We start from the raw sequence: 18,919 nt of genomic DNA on the forward strand, positions 1-18,919 counted from the left end.
AGCTTGGCTTTACAGGGGCTAGGCGACTGTACAATGCCAGCGCATGTCGGCATCACAGGTAACGAGAAGGCAGGAAACCTGGCAAAAGAGACTCCAAATCTCAAGAATAATAATAACGTGAATGTCCGAAGTGGCCATCACAGAGGATTGAAAATTAATCTACAGAAACTGTGATAACGACCCGGATACAGAATTGACAACTGTGCATATTTTTATTGCCCAGTCATCCTTTTGGAATTGTTAAAAATTGTGGTTTAACTTATGAGACCGAACCTCTACAATGGTAACATTTGGCAGATTACCTGGGCTGTCATCGTAGGACACTCTTTATTTGAAAAATGTGAGTTACTATACTATATAAAGGTTTTAAAAAAAGACATTGCTTTTCCAACTTTCGTGTTTATACATATTTAGTATGAAAAAAGAACACGAATTCGATAATTTATTTAATAAAAAGATTCGTTGAAAGATAAGTTATTGAAACATAGAGGGATATTTGCAGGCATTTTAAGTTATTGAAACATAGATATTATTTTACTAACATTCTATTTGGTGATATATGATCACAATGTCGCATCACTCCCTAAATAAATTCGCTAGCACTGCAGTCGAGAAGGCTTCTTTTACTTTGGGAAGCTTATTTATATGCAGCACGAATTCCAGTTTATATGGAATAAATTTAGTACTTAACAGTAGTATATCCCTCTGCGATTTCCCGATTACGTCTTCGCTAAGGTGACGTTTGACTTGTTGAGTTTTTTTCGCTTTGACATAATAATCCCGAAAGACATGCATTCAGGCCCTTGTAAAATAATAAATCCGCCATAGTACTTACACCGCTAATAAGGTCCTAGTTCAATGGATTAGCATCTTTGCCATTTTTTTTTTTTTTTTTTTTTTTTTTTTTTTTTTTTTTTAATCCTTCAAACTGTAGGCTGTGAAATCTGAAACTTAAGGTTACCGTCATTGTTGATTTCCTAGGTTTTGGTGAAAGATACAGCGAGCGTGTCCACTTTGCTTTTCCAGATGCATAACGTCATCCAGAACTTTAACATTTGCACAAATACCTCCTACTTAAAATTCATACACCAGTCATAGATAGATTTCCAGTTTGGAAATGATTTTCTGAAGCTTAACAGAAATTTGCATTGAACCAATGTAAAATTGTATTTTTCGGTATAATGTACAGCGAGGCAAATTCTTAAGAGAAAGTTATGCAGGAAAAGTAAGAATACAGAGGCTAGTGCATTTAATATTGAATGAATGGGTGTCTCGGTATTTTGACGAGATATACCAATTTTGACGACTTATTTTGTCGCCAAATTTGGCGACATTTTGGTCCGGTTCCTATATTTCCGTAATATGTATTGAAATTGAGTGAATGTAATTGATCACTATGTTAGCTGTAACGGTAATTCCACACTCACATTGCTTTCCAGTAATTTCGAGAAGCAGAAGGTACTAGAAATATCTCGGCCGCCGAGTTAAGGCCGAAGAGAGAGCATCTGCTCTCACTTGCTTAGTTATTGTTGTTGCGAGTTGTTTAGTTCCGCGTGAATTGAGATATCCGAATTAGCTTTCTCTTTAAATACGCTTTACATTGCGTTGTGCTTAACGTTAGTTTGATGTGTAACTACTGATCACACTGCATGATACTTTGATCACTTGTACGAATATTTCCGTGGAAAATTCCAACGTTCTGAAATATTTCATCTAATAAAATAAATTTTGATGACCTAATATTGGACTTGTGCATTCATTCTATTACGAACCCGTACGCACGTACGGAACGGTATTTTTAACTTGCCAAAAAATGGTTTATTTTAGTAGCAATGTAAAATAATGTAGTTTTTCGCAAGACAAATGGCTAGATACATTCTGTACCAAATCTTCAAACATTTTCGAGGTATGTAACACTTAATTTTTTTCTCTACAAGAAAAACTGAGTACTTGTGTTTGAATAAAACTTACTGAATATTCTAAAATCTCAGTAAATTATTCTGATATGCCATAAACGTTTTTATGATAATATGAACATGGGCAACCATCGAGAATTCTTGAAATATATAGGGTTTCGCCAGATATCCCTCGATCGATGTTTCAAAACTGGTAGTTGTCTAAAGATGGCATATATTAATGCAGATTGTATCCACGCAGAACAGTTCTGTATGTTTAACATCTGAAAAGCCTACTAATTTCGTTGAAAGACAAGGAATAGAACGTGCTGTGCCCTAGAAATACGCTCTACCTAATGATCTGCATCTGTGCTCATTGAAGCGGATCTTGAATCAACAAAGGACATTGCATAACATCCCTTTGTGTCCTTTCAGCCTTCTACAAACCGCTTAAATCAACTCCTAATTCAGCCTTGAGTGCCCCAATTTGGACACACTTTCCTATCAGACCGTGGAATCTGCGTCATCTGCAAGACAACTATAGGATTAAGTGTTTAAATTTTCCTCAACGCGCAGTCAGCAACATTGTGTTAATTCCGTATTATGTTTTACTTTCTTGTACAAAATAAAGAAGTACTGTAATCGCGAAAATTTCGGGTATCGTATTTCAATGAAAATATCCATTTTGACCGTTCTCGAATCTATTTGAACGATGGTTTTACCTAATATCTGTACGGACAGAATAAAGAACTCTTTCTTTCCAAAACATATTGCAAAATGGATTTAAAATGGATTAGGAAGAGTTTTTTTCTTCACTTCCGTACGTACGTATCTCACATAACTCAAAAACAAGTAGCCTCAGAACATTAAAATTTTGTATATGGAACTGCTATATAACATCTAGTTCGGCGTATAATTGTAGACTTTTTTTCAGTTGTAGACTTTTTTTCGGCGTGCAGTTGTAGACTTCTGGGCTTAAAAAAATACACCTAAAGTTTTGTAGAGGCACAGTGTACTTTCAGATTTTTGAGCAATAAAACAATTTAAGCAAGCTTAGATATTGCTATCTCTTCATCGACAGAATACAAAAATTTATACAACCTCTCAGATTTATCGAAGTAGAAAACGAGAAAAAATTTGCAAAGCTCTCTCTGGGGCACGAACTCCGACCTTCCAACTGTTAACTTTCCAATTTTCTCACGAAAGCACGCTCTAGGAAGAAAAGAAATTCTTATAGATTGATTTAAAAGTAACCAATATTTTTGAAGCAAAATGCTTAAGTTTGTCAAATTTTTTCAATTTAAAAATATTTTAAAATTTTCAGATTACTTTCCATGTGTTCAATTTCCTTAAAGCATTATTGTAGCTGAAGTATTAGTGTAGTTTATTCCTTAAAGTATTATTGTATTCAAGCATTATTGTAGCTGTACTGAAGTATTACAGTAGTTTATTCCGTAAAGCATTATTGTATTCAAGCATTACTGTACCTGTACGGAAGTATTATTGTAGTTTATTCTTTAAAATAAGATATGTTCTCCCTCCTTCCAGGATGCCTTCGTAGTGTAACCACTAGCACACTCGGCGCGTATTCGAGAGGTACAGGTTCGAGGCCCTTCTAGGGCATTGCTCATTTTTCATGTCTCCTGCTTCTAAATAACCTAATGACTCCACAGTGGCGCCCGAACTAACATGTGGTGGACAATAGTTTGTCACTACCATGATTTTGCGGCTGGGTCCCCTAATCCTCAGTCGTTCTTTAAAATGGGGAGTATATTTTCTCCCTCTTTCAAGCATGCCTTCTTGGTCTAACGGTTAGCACACTTGACGCATATCTGAGAGGTCCAAGTTCGAGTCCCGGAGAAGGCATTGCTCATTTTTCATGTCTCCTGCTTCAAAATAATTTTGCAAAGCTTTATTGTAGCAACTTGAGATTATGAATCTCGAACTCATTCATTCATTAGTTTCTTTTGAAACTGAATAATGAATTGTCACAAAACTTGTTTTAATTTTTTTAAAGTTGTTTAATTTTGTTAACGAAAGGTGAACTTCGATCTCCGAAATTCTGTTTAGGTTTGGGTACATTTACCAGATGTAAGAATTATATCATAAAGCTACGATATGTAAAGTAGTTTTAACGTTGATAAATTCAAAATGTATCATAAAGTCAGGTTTATTTTAATTAAAGAGGCATCAAAAGAAAGGAAAAGTTATTATTTGCAGTTGCCACAAACATGCGCTCCTGGCTTCATGCGGACCTACTTTAGAAGAAATTTGCAAGGAAAGCAGGGCAAGAATTTTTAATCAATTGTAGCAATGCAGGTTAAACACGTGTATAGCGTTAGAGAGAAATTGAGTTTAATCTTGCTCATCCGGGTATCGTCAAAAGTAACTGCCTTCTTAAGTTGCAAAATGTGTTGGCGTGCTGCCTCCTCCTTAACTCGGATGTGCAGGGGAAGGAGACCAGCAAGTACGTTAATGGCATCGGTGGAGGTGGTGCGGTAAGCCCGTGTGATTCCCAATGCGAATGGTCGTTGTATGCTGTTAAGATGTTTGACCTTCCTTCCTTGCATTGGGTAGGCCCATACTGCGGCAGCATACGTCGCTATCTTCTCGATGACTGTCGTGTACAATACCTTTTGAATATGGGGGTTAAGCTCCCATTTGTGACCATAAAAGAGTTTCATTTGTTTGGCTATGGCTGCCGTCCGGAGTTTGAGATCCTACACGTGAGGGATCCAGGTCATCTTATGATCAAAAGTGACCCCTAAATATCTTAGCTGGTCCACTATCTGCAGGCGTTGGTTGTTAATCTTTATGGTGGGGCGTCTTACTAAGGATCCTCCTTTTTTCGGAATTAAAAGGACTTTTGACTTATGTTCTGCAATTGTGAGCTTAAGTTTGGTACACTGGTCATGAAAGATCGCGCAAACTTCATTGAAATTTTTCTGTAATTTTTCTCGCGTGGTACCCTTTACGATAAGCGCCGCGTCATCCGTGTATGCAATGATTTTAGTGTGCGCCGGCCACGTCGCTGTCAGTACTTCATTGAACGTTAAGTTCCATAAATGCGGCCCGGCGCACGATCCTTGCGGACATCCTCTAGTTTGCATCTTTTCGATAATGCCTGCATTATGCACCGCTAATAGCTTCCGATCCTGCAGGTAGTTGCTTATTATACTATATATGTTACTTGGGCAATTAGCCCTTCGTAATGCCTGCTTGATAGCCGGCCACCACAGCGTAAAAAAATGTAAATACACAAACACACACACCAAAAAAAGTGATGAAACGATGAATTAGGTGAAGACATGGATGCCCTTAAACCAGGGCCCGCGCTCAAGGCGCAGTGGCAAGAGGCCCGTAGCTCTGTCGTGAAGAAACTTCATTTCCTCGGCAGAATCAGCTGCCGTCGCGTACAGCATCAGAAAGCAATTCAAAAAGCAGAAGACGTGTCAAAAAGGTGTGCTCGTCCCCCAAAACAACCCGTTAAAAGGGAGGAGGCTGGACTGCCACGTTGGCACAACTCACTCTTCGCCAAAAGTTAAAACAGTTGCAACTACAGCATTCCCTCATGTTAGCGAACTCGCTAAATCCTCCTTTGAAACCTCAACGGAAATTTTAAATCGCCAAGCCCTCGCCAAAATAACCACGCCTCGTGGAAAGGGAAACTTGGAATTTCAACAACCCTGTAGGCAGTCCCAACGAAATAACGCTGAAACTCGAAAAAAAAGTGACTATTTCTACCGGAAAAGGGTATTTCATCCCCCACAAAGGAAATCACAATGCAAAACGGGAAAAATCTACTAATTAAAGCTCATAACTGAAATGCAATTAAAGTTAGAAAAACGAAAGTTATGTCAAATTAAAGAGCTAATTTTTCTGCAACTAATGATATTAAATACTAAGAAATCAAATTAATTTTTGACAGGAAAACTTGTGACTGATCTCATATCTTGTTTGCATATATCACAGCAAGCGTTCGTAATTCATCGTAAAAAGAGGTCAAGATTTCGCCTGTCGTTGGTAAGAACCTTTTGGGGCAAAGGGTTTCCCCTCACCCCTTTTCTGTTACCAACAACCTCTCGAAAGGACTGTCGGCTCGTCGCATATTTAGAGTGCCCCTATGCTGCACAGCCACTGTACAATTATTAATATCCGTGCCTTCTTCGGGACTCGAACCTGGACCCTTTGGTACAGCAGTCAAAGTCAGTAAACGCTACCCCGGCTAGGCGGCTTTTGATAAACAATAAGAAATGCTTAGTCCATATTTAACGATTGGAAGTTATTCTAACTTTGCCTTTATCATTTCGAAAAATAAAATTGTTTCGGCGTTCGTAATTATCAAGTATACACCGTTTCACAGCAATCATGCTCTAAAATTGCTTCTTCCTTACAAAAAAAAAAAAAAAAAAAAAAAAATTACACTTAAAATAAACACATCGCTAACATACAACCTTAAGGTACAGTGCACTCTGAACTGGTTTTACTACTTGAACTAAAACGTTACTTATTCATATAAGAGAACACTTTGATTACTTTGTTGCATATTTTAACAAATAAGAAATGAGAATTATACAGTCCTCGAAACTTCATTATCTTTTGATTGACATTTTCTAACATCCATAAAAAACGAAGCCTGTAATAGTCTTTTTATGTTTTCTACTAATCTTAGTTTTCCTATTTATAACAACGCTTTAAAGAACCAGTTGAACTCGAAGGAAAGAAACTCCACCCGAATGCAAAAGAAAACAGGATTAGTGCCAGTAATACGACAGAGGAAAGCAGAGGTTAGTGTACCCATTTAAAAGTTAAACTTCTGAAATACTCAAATCCGGATCAAACCTTTCCAGTTAGAATGTTTTCCCTGTAAAAAGACTATTTTTTTTTTTTTTTTTTTTTTTTTTTTTAATTCCGAATAAAATTGCAAAAGGCATGCAATATTTTTTTCTTAGGTAGGAGGTTTTTTTTTCCTTTAAACTCCCCCTGATAGGAGTTTATTTCGTGATTTTAAATTTTTAAATACGAAGCAGTCATAAAAAATCTCCCCGACATATGAACCCCTAGTACCCTATCCTCTAAAGCAATCGTATTGAAATTTTAGACATTATTATTATTTAAACATATGCGCTCGAGATTTTGATGATTTAAAATAATAGAGCTCTCACGGCTACGGTTACAGTAAACCAATTTCGAGATTTTCGAATATTAACACCCACCTTTTGATCATAGCATTGAAAAAATATAAATGGCATTTGAACGATACAAGTATGACGAAAACGGCCGGTTTAAAACTTTTACAAAGGAGAGCTTTATAAAAGACGAATGACAACACAAGAGAGAAGGGGAGACTTTCATTAGAATTACAAGTTTTCAACTTGCGCACCTTCGCAAACTATAACGCATTGTATGTGGAAGGTTGTTGATAACAATAACAAACGTAACATCCTAGGAGTAAGTAATCTGTATAACTTCACGTTTATTGCATCTTTCAATTCTGATAAATCTTGTGGATTTGATGCGTCCACCTTGGATTCAGATAACCTCAAAAGGAGAAGAGAAATCTTTCTGAGTGAGGTCGGGAGATCGCGGTGGCCACAAAACTACAAAATTACGAGAGATGACTCCGGCAACTTTGCAGCGCCTGTCCTTTGTAACTTTGAAACGTTGTACATACGTCTGAAACGTAATACAAACGTTATACAAACGTTTGAAACGTTGCACCCGTTGTCAAATAAAATCGTTTTAAATTATGCAATGATTCACATTTTCGTATTTTTAAATTTAACGGAAATTAATTTTATATAAAATATGAAATTTAATTTTTGAAATGCTCCCCCGATCCGTATATTTTATTTAGCAAACTTTTATACTCCACCGTTAAATATTCTGTAGGAAATAACATTTCCATTAGTGTTGCCAAAATATCTATTTATATATTTCTAGATATACTGATATTAAATTAGTTCAACCCCATTTTTCCTTTGAAGGATATTCTTCACATCGTTTAATGTTGTAGTGGACAAACGTGATCACATTAAGAGGCTTTATGGCGACTATACTTGTAACAGAAAAAGTGTGTTAAATTCTTGGTTATTAACATAATGAAACTGAAAATATTTTTTTTTAATCCAAAAGCTTTCATATTTTATATTTTTTGTTAACTTTATTTAATAAATATCATGTTCTTCGCACTTAAACCATAAAATTCCATTCAACAGCAATATCACAATATAATTTTAAAAGAGCATGTGTTTTGAATTTCCGATACACAGTCTCGTTTGCTGGAGACACAAATGTTTTTTTTTTCTTCTTTTCGTACAGTGTTGCCATTGCTGGCTTTGAAATTGTTGAGTTTTTTTAATCAAAAATCAGTTAACGTTTAACAAAACACAAAACAGATAAAAAAAAATTCCAAATTCCAAATTTGGGCTTCCAGATGCCCATATTCGAGTGGAGGAGTACGTTATTCAAAATTGGATGCCCCTAGATACCGTTGTTTTTTCACGGTGCCAGAAACATGCATTCATTTATGCAGATTCTTCACTATTTAATTTCTTTAAATATACTGCAGGGCGATAATATTTGGTGACAACAATTTGAAAAATGAAACTCCGTTTATAGTGAACCAACGCAAAATGCGAAAACGAAATTAATAGACCTTCTGGGCCAATTGCCCATTTGGGCTAGTAACCCATTCAAAGAATGAAGATTGCAGTGTTACTTCCCACTCCCCAGATCTGTAAGAGGAATAGCGGGTTAATATGCTTTCGGCTGCAACATTTTGTAATTCAACTCCAAAATAATCTTTTCAAATACTTTATTTGCATATCAGAAATGTAAAAGGAGAGAGCCAAACATTCCTTCTCTCTCTTAAGACGCCAACCTCAGTCTGTGCATTTTGATACCGCAAGAAAGGAAAACGAGTGAAAGTAAAGCAGACAAAAGCAAAATCGTTTCTTGTCAAGAGAGGAAGCTTCGAGATGGGAAAGATTGTAATTCAAAAAACGGTCCTTCTATCGGCACACTCTTTTCGTTATTACCCATCGATAAATCTCTTTCACCTTGTACACTTATATCTTCTTCGAGTTCCCCTATATATCTTCTCTGCCCCCGAAATTGTGAAAACGAAAATATTTCTTTCCACTCACAAGCTTCAAATACATCTCTTTTTTTCTCTCCCCTTCTCTTTTGGATCTTCCCTTATATCCCTTGCGCTTCAATCTTCAAAGTGAAAAATAGGTTTTAAAACGACTGTCAGAAGAAGAAAAGCGACGTCGCAGAGATATTTTAGAGGTTGTTACTTTCTTCTTTTCTTTTGATAGTTTCGAGGTGTAGTTTTCTTCCTTTTCTGTACCCAACGTTGCTGGAGGGTGCGATATTCGTTTTCCTCCTTTTCTTACGATTGTGATTAACTTGTCATTATCAGCTCTGATATCGATTTTTCCCTAGATGCGCTATTATATTACGTTAATTTTCTTTTGCAGTTGGATGTAGTGGTCCTTCATGCAACATCACGTGTCCTAACGGGAAGACGAGTAGTTCGGATGTGGATTGCAAGGAAGAAGAAAGTAAGTTGATTACTTTTATTTCTATTTTGTTGACATTTTTTATTATAACTTTGCAGAGCGTGTTTACTCATTTTTAGAACGATTTCGATAAAGCGTTTTAAAAAACGCATATGTTTTAGATTAAATATTTGTGGCAATATCTTATCATTTCAAATGAGATGCATCGTCTGCTATTTTAAATTGAATCTTCTTTCAAAACGGTTCATGTAAACAACCTGTGGATTGAAGGATATGTTTTCGCGCTTTCCGAAGACAAATAGTCCTATTCCATAATTCGGATCGTTGTTAAATGAATGGTATTAAAATTTATAAGTGCAAAATAGCAACATTATGAAACGGAAAGAGAAAAACTGCCAGTCATTACTTCTACATGGAAAGAAGACTCCAAACGAATACTCGAAAAGGATACGTGCTGTTTCTAATGTTTCTAAAGTTAAATCCTTGGTAAACAGAGAAAGTCCGCCGAAGCAGAAATAAATTGGAAACATTACATCTGTAGCAACAAAAAATATAAAAAAGGGGCTTTTTTTAAACGTTTTGCGTGTTACCTTTATGTTTCATGTGTTGGCTTTTAGTACAGGTTAAATATGTTAATTTTTTTTTTTTTTTGTATTGTATTGTAATATTCTATAGTATCGTATGGTATCTTATATTCGTTAACTTTTATGTAGGCTAAATATGTTATTTTTATTCCTCATAATCGTATAATTAGCCTTATTGCATGTTTTCCCCACAATACCACGTGATCAATTGTATTGTACCGCTATTGCATTCTGTTACATTGTATTCTTTTATTTTTATTTCTTTTGGTATATCCTCTGTGTATTGCTGTAATCATTTACATTCATTATTTCACTATGTTCTCTATTTTTATGTTATATTGTCATTAAGTCTAATTCTACTGTCTATATTTTACTCATTGTATATTATTGGGCTGCCCAACATCAGACTGTACTTTAGCTTATGTATATTCTATATTTGTGTGTATTACACCTTTGTAAAATTTTTGCTTATTGTCAAAACTCGCCCTTTTTGGCCCTGCATGCTTTTGTTATTTTATTTAATAAATGTGGGGCCTGGGCGGTTGTTGGGACTGTCTTTCGTGGGCATTTGGTCTGTTGGACTGCCCCCGGGTTGAATTTGGCTCTGGGTTTGGGCGCCCGGTGCGTGGCGTCTTGTGATTCCTCTTCAGGCTCTAGATATAGGTGGACGTGGTGCTATACCGATTAACCTTTTGGTAAAGGGACAGTGCACGTCCTCCGTTGCTTATCGCTTTATGTTTCATGTGTTAAACATCAGGCTCCTCCGACTTAAATCATAAAATTCGATTTAACAGAAATATCGCTAAATAATTTTAAAATGAGCATATCTTTAGAATTTCCGATACACAGTCTCGCATTCTGGAGATATTTTTTTCCGTACAGTGTTGCCATTGCTCGCTTTGAAATTGTTGAGTTTCTTAATCAAAAACTCATAAATGCTTTACTCCGCTTGATTTTATGTCTTGTATTTTAATTTTATCAATTTTAATAATCCCGCCTCGTGTTTGGGGCGTTATAATCATCTTTGGTTTTGCGCCAATAATCTCACTCTCACTCACTCACTCACTCACACATAAATGCTTTACAAAATATGAAAGAGATAATGAAACAGATTCCAAATTTGGATTCCAGATGTCCATATTCGGGTGGATACGTACGTTATTCAAAATGTGATAGCTCTAGGTACTGTTGTTTTATCACAATGCGAGAAGCATACATACATACATTCATGCAGATTCTTCATTATTTAATTTCTTTAAATATAATACAGGGCTCTAATATTTGGTGGCAACAATTTAAAAATTGATTCGCCATTTATAGTGAATCGACGTAAAATGCCAAAACGAAATTAATAGTTCTTCTGGGCAAATTTCCCCTTTGGACTAATAATAAAGCAAGATTTACAACCTAAAAAAGCTAAAGAATATAATGTTTATCAGCCTTTGCACAGGCATATGGCTAAACGCAAAACATTTTTCAGAATCCTGTATGAAACCTATTTGGCATAAATAAATGGAAATACATTCTAACCCTTGATAAAGCTTTGGTTTATCTAAACCACTGAAACAAGAAAGATGTATTTATTATCGAAAACTACTACCAAGTGCCGTCCAGCACTTGGCTGATTGGCATAATGTGAGGGATTGTACACGAGCAGACATCCTCAGTAAACTAAAACAACTTTCCTTTTCTCATCGGCTCCACTTTCAGTCCACTTTCAGTCCCTTGTCGACGATGCGGGAAATGAAATTGCAGAGAGTTTGGCTAGAGCTGGTGCTAGCGAGACCACAATGCTTGCCTTTCCTCTTACTTATATGGAACTATTTTCTAAATGTAAGGCAAAGAATAAGGCCGTTTAGATGGTCCCATTAGTGTACCCATGGTATCAGAGTAAGTGCCCTGGTGGCTGAACAGCAGTAGACGTACCAAACTGTACTTACTAGATTCCTTAGTGGCCATCTGTTATCAATGACTTTTGTCAGTGCTAATAAACACTTTGAAATATGCACTAAGTGTTCTACCGTACAGGCCTTTCCTGATCACATCTTATCTTGTCTGGGGCTTACCAGACAGGATTTGATTCAGGAGCACCTTTTGTAATGGACTCTTTCAGGGTGAATGGGCTCATAGACCTGATCTAGCTCTGTTGGTCACGGGGATGAGAAACAACAGCAACATTATAGAAAACGATGGTAAATGAATGTGCGAATCAGGCTCCATCAATGCAAAGAAAGTTTCAGTAAGGGGTTTAGGATTTATCGCAGGATCTCTTACAATGGGATATTAATAATAAAAAGATTGGGATTATTGTGCCTCAGGTTTCTAAAAAGAGCTCTTTTTGAGCGTAAACCCACCATGATGGATAGACTTTGGAAAGTAGTGGAAAAGGAATGGAAACCAATAGACTTGGAAAGTTTACGTAAAGACTTCCTGTCATGGAAACCACGTTGCAGAAAAAAAAAGTATTCAAATGTCGTCCAGAAAATCAAAGTATTATAATGTCTTCCAGAAAACCAAAGCATTATAATGTCGTCCAGATAAACAAAACATTACAACGTCCTCCAGAAAAAAAGCAGATGAAGTCGAAGATTGAGAAAAATCCTATTTTAATTTTGAACACTAATTAAAGGCCCCGGAATCGTTCTAAAAATGTGTAAACATCCTCTGTATTTTTATTGTATAATATAATTTCTAGTAATACTCATAATAAGTTAAAATTTTCCACAATCTATTTTAGACGTAACTTGTGGGCACTACAAATAAATATCTCTTGTGGACACAAAGAGACTTCCTTGCACGGTCTATTGAATTATAGGCATTTTTTGCTGGATTTCATTTAAACTTAGTTCTTCGAATTTCGTTAGAAATGTATTTCTCATTGACTCAGTTAAGTTCTCTTATCGTGGCAAGGCAGAAATATGTAGAAAATCAAGACATCATCATAAAAAACTGCGAAATGCAGAAAAACCTACGAAAGTTTCTATGAAAAAATAAGCAATTTAGCGAATGACCAGGAAGACAAGATTTTGATGCACAAAATTTTAAGTTAACTTTCTGTCCCACTGGGCAAACAGACATAGATTTTGGTGCACAAACTGACTTAATTCACTATACTACTAAGAGTTTCAAATGTAAGGAAATAGCCGCCACATTAGGCGTAGCGTAACTTGCACTTTAAATTTCTTGATAATTCTACAATTCTTGCAAATCTAATTGCATACTGATTACCTAAAGGCAAAAAACACTTAACAGAAACATAAGAACAACATAATTCAATCACTTTTAAAGCAAAAATGCGCAATTTACTAACATATAAGAATAAAAACACAAAGCTCCCCGATCCGAGTTAAAAGAGTGGATATATCTATATATGTGCTTGGTGCGGTTAGTTGCAACCAAAAAGGGAGATGAAAACTACGTTTCATATCAGGCCTATATACAAAATTTTAGCATTCTAAGGCTACTCTTTTTTGAGTTATGCGAGATGCATACGTACGTACAGGCGTCACAAAAAAATCTCCCTAAATCTATTTTACAGTTCGTTTTGGAAAAAAGAGTGCTTTATTGTGTCCGTACTTATAGATGTCACGCAAAAACGTTGTTTAAATTAATTTGAGAGCGGTCAAAATCGATATTTCCGTTCAACTATGATACTTGAAATTTTTCGCGATTACAGTACCTCGTACAAGGAATTAAAAATTAAAAACGAACTGTAGACTTATCGTCGATTAACAGTAATGTATGCTTATAGGTGCGCTAAAGACAGGATTACACCAACAAAACCTACCCAGATCTATAACGTACTTTGTGTCAGAGCAGGAAACTAGCTAACTTTCTTATTCTTACTGAGCTCCATAAAATTATTCGTAGCTATGTCTTTTAGTCCATGAGCGGCTTCAGCAGATGTCAGTATTTCAGAATGGATTCACTTTTAAGTGTTTCTAATTATAAATTATGGCACCTGCTGTAAGATTTGCATAAGCATCTAGTCTGCGCGAATATCGTGACCATATAATTAAATCAGGAAAGAAATTATCCTAAATGTTACAATATATCTAGCTAAAGAGTTTTCAGCAGTTTTCTGAGTTCCCAGAATTATTGCATTCTTCCAGGAGGTGCACTTTTAATTACAAAGAAAGTTGGCTGGATTTTTAATAGACTGAGAGAAATCTCCTTATAAGAATATCAGTTTTCTTTTCATTTCTTTTAAGCCCAAAGGACGTTAGCCCAGAAGGGATATTAATTTTACTTTAGCATTTTGTGGCGTTTCACTATAAACGGCGTTTCATTTTTCAAATTGTTGCCACCAAATATTAAAGCCCTGCATTATATTTAAAGAAATTAAATAATAAATAATTTGCCTAAACGTATGTATGTTGCTCGCTTTATGTCTTTGTGATAAAACTATGGTACCCAGAGTCATCAAATTTTTAATAACCTAATCCTCCACTTTGGAATTTGTTTTATTATCTATTTCATATTTTGCAAAATTTTAACAAATTTTAATTAACAAACTCATACGATTTCAAAGCGAGCAATGGCAACGCTGTACGGAAAAAAACATTTTTATCACCAGCGCTCGAGACGGAAATTCTAAAGATATGCTGTTTTAAATTACATTGCGATATTGCTGTTGAATTGAATTTTATATTTTAAGTGCGAAGAACATGATATTTAATAAATTAAGGTAACACATAAAACTTTAAAAAAAAAACCTTTTTGCTAAAAACTTTCGGATTTTTATTTTAATGTTATTTTGGAGCCACTTTTTTCTTGTAGTTCACACTTTTTTCTTGTAATTTCTTGTAGTTGTATTAGAGATTATAAGAAAATTACTAGGAAGGTAGAAAAAACTTTTCTTATAATTTCTAAAAATCGCTGATACGAATATATTTGGTAATACTTGTATAAAACCGTACCCTGGAATTTTAAATAAATATTTCGTAGTAAATCACGAAAAAAAAAAAAAAAAAAACACATTTTAACTTTACTTTCCTTTATATATATAACGGTCACACACTTTACCCGTAAACATAAACTCCCATATATTCCTTTTTCTTCAAATACGTTTTTCTCCTGAAAGGTAAAATATATATTTGTAGGAAATGAGCTGTGGTGTCCTTTATTTTCAACAGCAGTCTCATTTGTCGGAGAAAGGTACAGAATATTTGAAAAGGTTTATGTGTATGATTGGCATTCATCACATTGTTCCTGGTTTCAGTTTAAACCAAATGGTTCTTTTCTTTTTCTAAGAAAATCTTTTTTTTTTTCCCAATGGTTCTTTTTCCTTGCGGACTTTTGTGCTTGATAAATCCTTAAAAAGACAAAAAAAGTGAGTTATTTTTCCTTTTTCTGCGCATATAGCCTAGGGACTCAATGGATCGTTTACTCTTTGAGATGGTTCTGAAATTTTAACCATAATTAAGTTCAAATTTGATCATTTTAATGCTGATCTCTGAACATATTTCTACAAATATATAAAAATCTTATGTTTCATGAAATAAAAGGAATGCGATTATTGAAATACTTTTAACTTAATTTAAGAAAATTATTTATTTTTTAATTTGGAATATATGTGCAGGTTTTACATATTATTACGTTGATATTGCAAGCTACAGAATCTGTTCTAAATCAAAAATCATTTCACAATTTCAATCCAAGAAATATATTTGTTTCCTTTACCTAGCAGTAGTCAAGTGCCCAGTGATTACGGCATTTGTTTGTAGAGTTATCGATAATAAATACAAAACAAATAATGAATAATTAAAACTAACATTATTTATTAAAAGTCATGGTATGTTAAACTGGAACAATATAAAATTAAATCTGAAATAAAATAACCCACGGAGAAATGGTTACTGGAAGCATGAAGGAAACAATAATCAGCATAATATTCATAAATTCGCAGTACCTGTTTCTTGAAAGTTTAAATACTTAAAGCTTCAGGGAGGGCAAATGAAGAAAGAGAAGCCTACGCTCAAGAAATAACAATGAGGAAGTCAAGCTACTGGCGCCATCTATTTATAAAAAAAAACCATGAAAATCTTCTTAAAATTGAGGCTAAGAACAGTTTCGATTTGGGATCACTAGACCTGCAATAATTTTATGAATGTGAAACTCCCAGAAAATCTATTTCACCAACAGAAGATTTTTTTATTTAATTTTTATTTATTTATTTATTTATTTACTTTTTTGAATACTCTTGGTCGCTGAAAAATGTGATTTTCTGACGAACTGTATTGAGCATTTCGGAATTTATATAGCTTCTTTGCCTAACATATGCGTTATGTTCCGTAGTCCGAAATTCTAAGATCGTCTTACCTTGACCAATGTAAATTAAAGAAACATTCGCAAGGAACCCTGTTTATACCTTAGGAATTCATATCTGGAATGGGGTCTTTAAGTATGGAATTGTAAATTTTATTAATAGAAGAAAAACTGACCCGAAAAGAGAATTTCTGTAAAATACATGCAATTTTATAGCTAATGCTGAATCTTGTGGCTTTAGCACCTCCGATACTCGTTATTCGACGAGTTAACTCAAGACATTTATTATTATTATTATTATTAACTTATGCAAAGTATGATGCATTATTTTATCATTTTGTTATTTTTCTTTTCCTATCATATTATTGTTGTGTGCGTACGGGTTCCTAATAGATTGAGCGCATCCAGGTCTGATGATAGGTTAGTAAAATACTTTTTATCAAAATAAACACTTCAAAGTTCTGGAATTTTCAGCGGAAGTACTCGTACAGGTGTTCACAGTATCACAGAGTTACGCTTCAAAATCAGTAGTTACGCTTCAAACTACTAAGAACGTTAAACACAAAGAAATGCAAAGCGGATCTAAAGAGAAAGCTAAACCGGAAATATCTCCGATCTCACGCTGAACTAACAATTCGCAACAATAACAACAACTGACAGCAGATGCTTTCTCCGGCGTTATATAATTTTCAACCGGGCGCCGAGATATTTCTAGGACCTGCTGCTTCTCGAACTTGCTGAAGAGCAATATGAGGGTCGAATTACAGTTACAGCTAATATAGACATCAATTGCATTTATTTAATTACAATTAGTATGGTGATACAGAGACAGGACTAAAACGTCGCCAAATGGTCACCACGTTTGGCCACTTTTGACAATTTCTCGCCAAATTACCTAGATACCTAACCCAATGTTAAACGGACTGGCCACTGTATTCTTACGTTTCCGGCATAGCTTTTCCCTTTAGATTTTTCGCGTTACATAACACAAAAAAATACAACAATTTCGCATATAATTGCACACAAATCACCTGTCTGTGTACAAAATTTGTAACATTATCTTCCAAAAGAAAGAAAGAAAAAAAAACACAAAACAATAGAAGCCTTTAAAATAAAAACTTTTCTTGAGTCTTAACTTTATTCATCCGCAAAAATTTGCTTTAATGATTTGGCAAACATGGATAAGATTTTTTTAATTTTAAAAGAGAAATTATTGACACCATTTTCAGCACTGTTATTCCATTTATATTTTTTATGCATTGATTTTTTCTTTGAGGTTTTAATTTGTAATTTGAAGTTTTTAGGTTTAATATCCCAGCCCACCTCTATCTGTGCACTGTTTTTTTTAAACGTAAATAATTTTCTTTCTTGGTTTTGATTTTTGTTTTATATTCACATTTCGTGTATGTTAATGCTCATTCAAACTCGTTATTTAATTTTATGACATTCGCCTGTTGGAATTTCCGTTGTTCATTCTCTCTAGAAAATACTTTATTTCGTTTTATCATTGCTTAAATCGTGAATTTTTTAAAAAATGAACTACAGTTTCCTCACAATTCCTTCTTTTAAACTGTTTTATTTGTTTCTCTTTTATGCATTTTGCGTTCCTTCCTTGGAATATTTTCGTTATTGTTTCTTCGTGTCCCTTAATATAATGCATGTTCCCTTCATTTCTCATCCGTACTTTATTTTTTACAATTTTTATTTTGCATTTGTAAATATTTTCTTTGTTTCTCTTATGTCCTGACGGTTTTTCATTTTTAAATAATCATCCTGTTAAATTTAATGCTTTGTTGTCCTTTGTTACTAGAGAGATTTGTTTTATCTTTCCGTGTTATTGGTCGAAATTAATATAAGCAAAATATCTTTCGTGAAAATCAAACCTAAACACCGGTACAAGTACTTGATCTTTTATGAGCATTAGGGAACCCCCTTTCCCTAACTGCATATTTTAACTCGAATTTTTGTAAGAATTCTGTTTAATCTATTCTTACAGAAATAAATTAAATTGAAAATTGTGTAACCTGAATTAAAAATGTTTTACCTCTTTAGAGATAATTTCTGCGTTTATAAACAGGTCTGAAATATTTTTTGTCCTATGTAATATTGTTCGAATAAAATACAAAATTTCAAAAAAGCCAGAACGAAAACCCTTGTAGAGTCTATTAGGTTTTTTTTTTTTTTTTTTTTTTTTTTTTTTTTTTTAAAGCAGGAAACGTGAGAAATGCGCAATGCCGTCGGTGGGACTCGAACCCTGGACCTCTAGATTACGCACCGAGTGTGCTAGCCGTCACACCACGAAGGCATGCCGAAAGGAGGTAGGAAATACCTTATATACTTCCCCTTTTAAAGGGCGAATGGAGTTTAGGCCACCCAGGCACCAAATTCTGGTGGTGCAGAATTATCATCCACCACCTTTTTAGTTGGGACGCTACTGTAGAGTCTATTAGGTGTTTTTGAAGCAGAAGACGTGAAAAATGTGCAATGCGCTCGCCAGGACTCGAATCGGGACCTCTCGAATACGCGCCCATTGTGCTAATCATTACACCACGAAGTCGTGCTAGAAGGAGGCAGAAATACCTCATACTGTAGATGACTAAACACTGCAGTAGGCGCGTACGTTAGTGTTGATAATTAAGCTAGTGGC

The 18,919-nt window shown here is 34.8% G+C and overlaps 1 protein-coding gene across 2 annotated transcripts in view; it reads left to right on the forward strand.

The window, feature by feature from the left end:
* Window positions 1-18,919, forward strand: part of LOC118186215 (uncharacterized) — a 695,790-nt gene that overhangs the window by 460,259 nt on the left and 216,612 nt on the right. For both annotated transcript variants that reach the window (XM_085813564.1, XM_085813565.1), the window contains exon 6: window positions 9,380-9,463. In XM_085813564.1, coding sequence (XP_085669690.1) covers window positions 9,380-9,463 — 84 coding nt within the window. The remainder of the gene's footprint in view (window positions 1-9,379; window positions 9,464-18,919) is intronic.

This window comes from Stegodyphus dumicola, chromosome 3 (assembly GCF_044657685.1).
Source record: "Stegodyphus dumicola isolate Sdum_Otavi_A_Nest chromosome 3, ASM4465768v1".
NCBI classification, from domain to species: Eukaryota; Metazoa; Arthropoda; class Arachnida; order Araneae; family Eresidae; genus Stegodyphus; species Stegodyphus dumicola.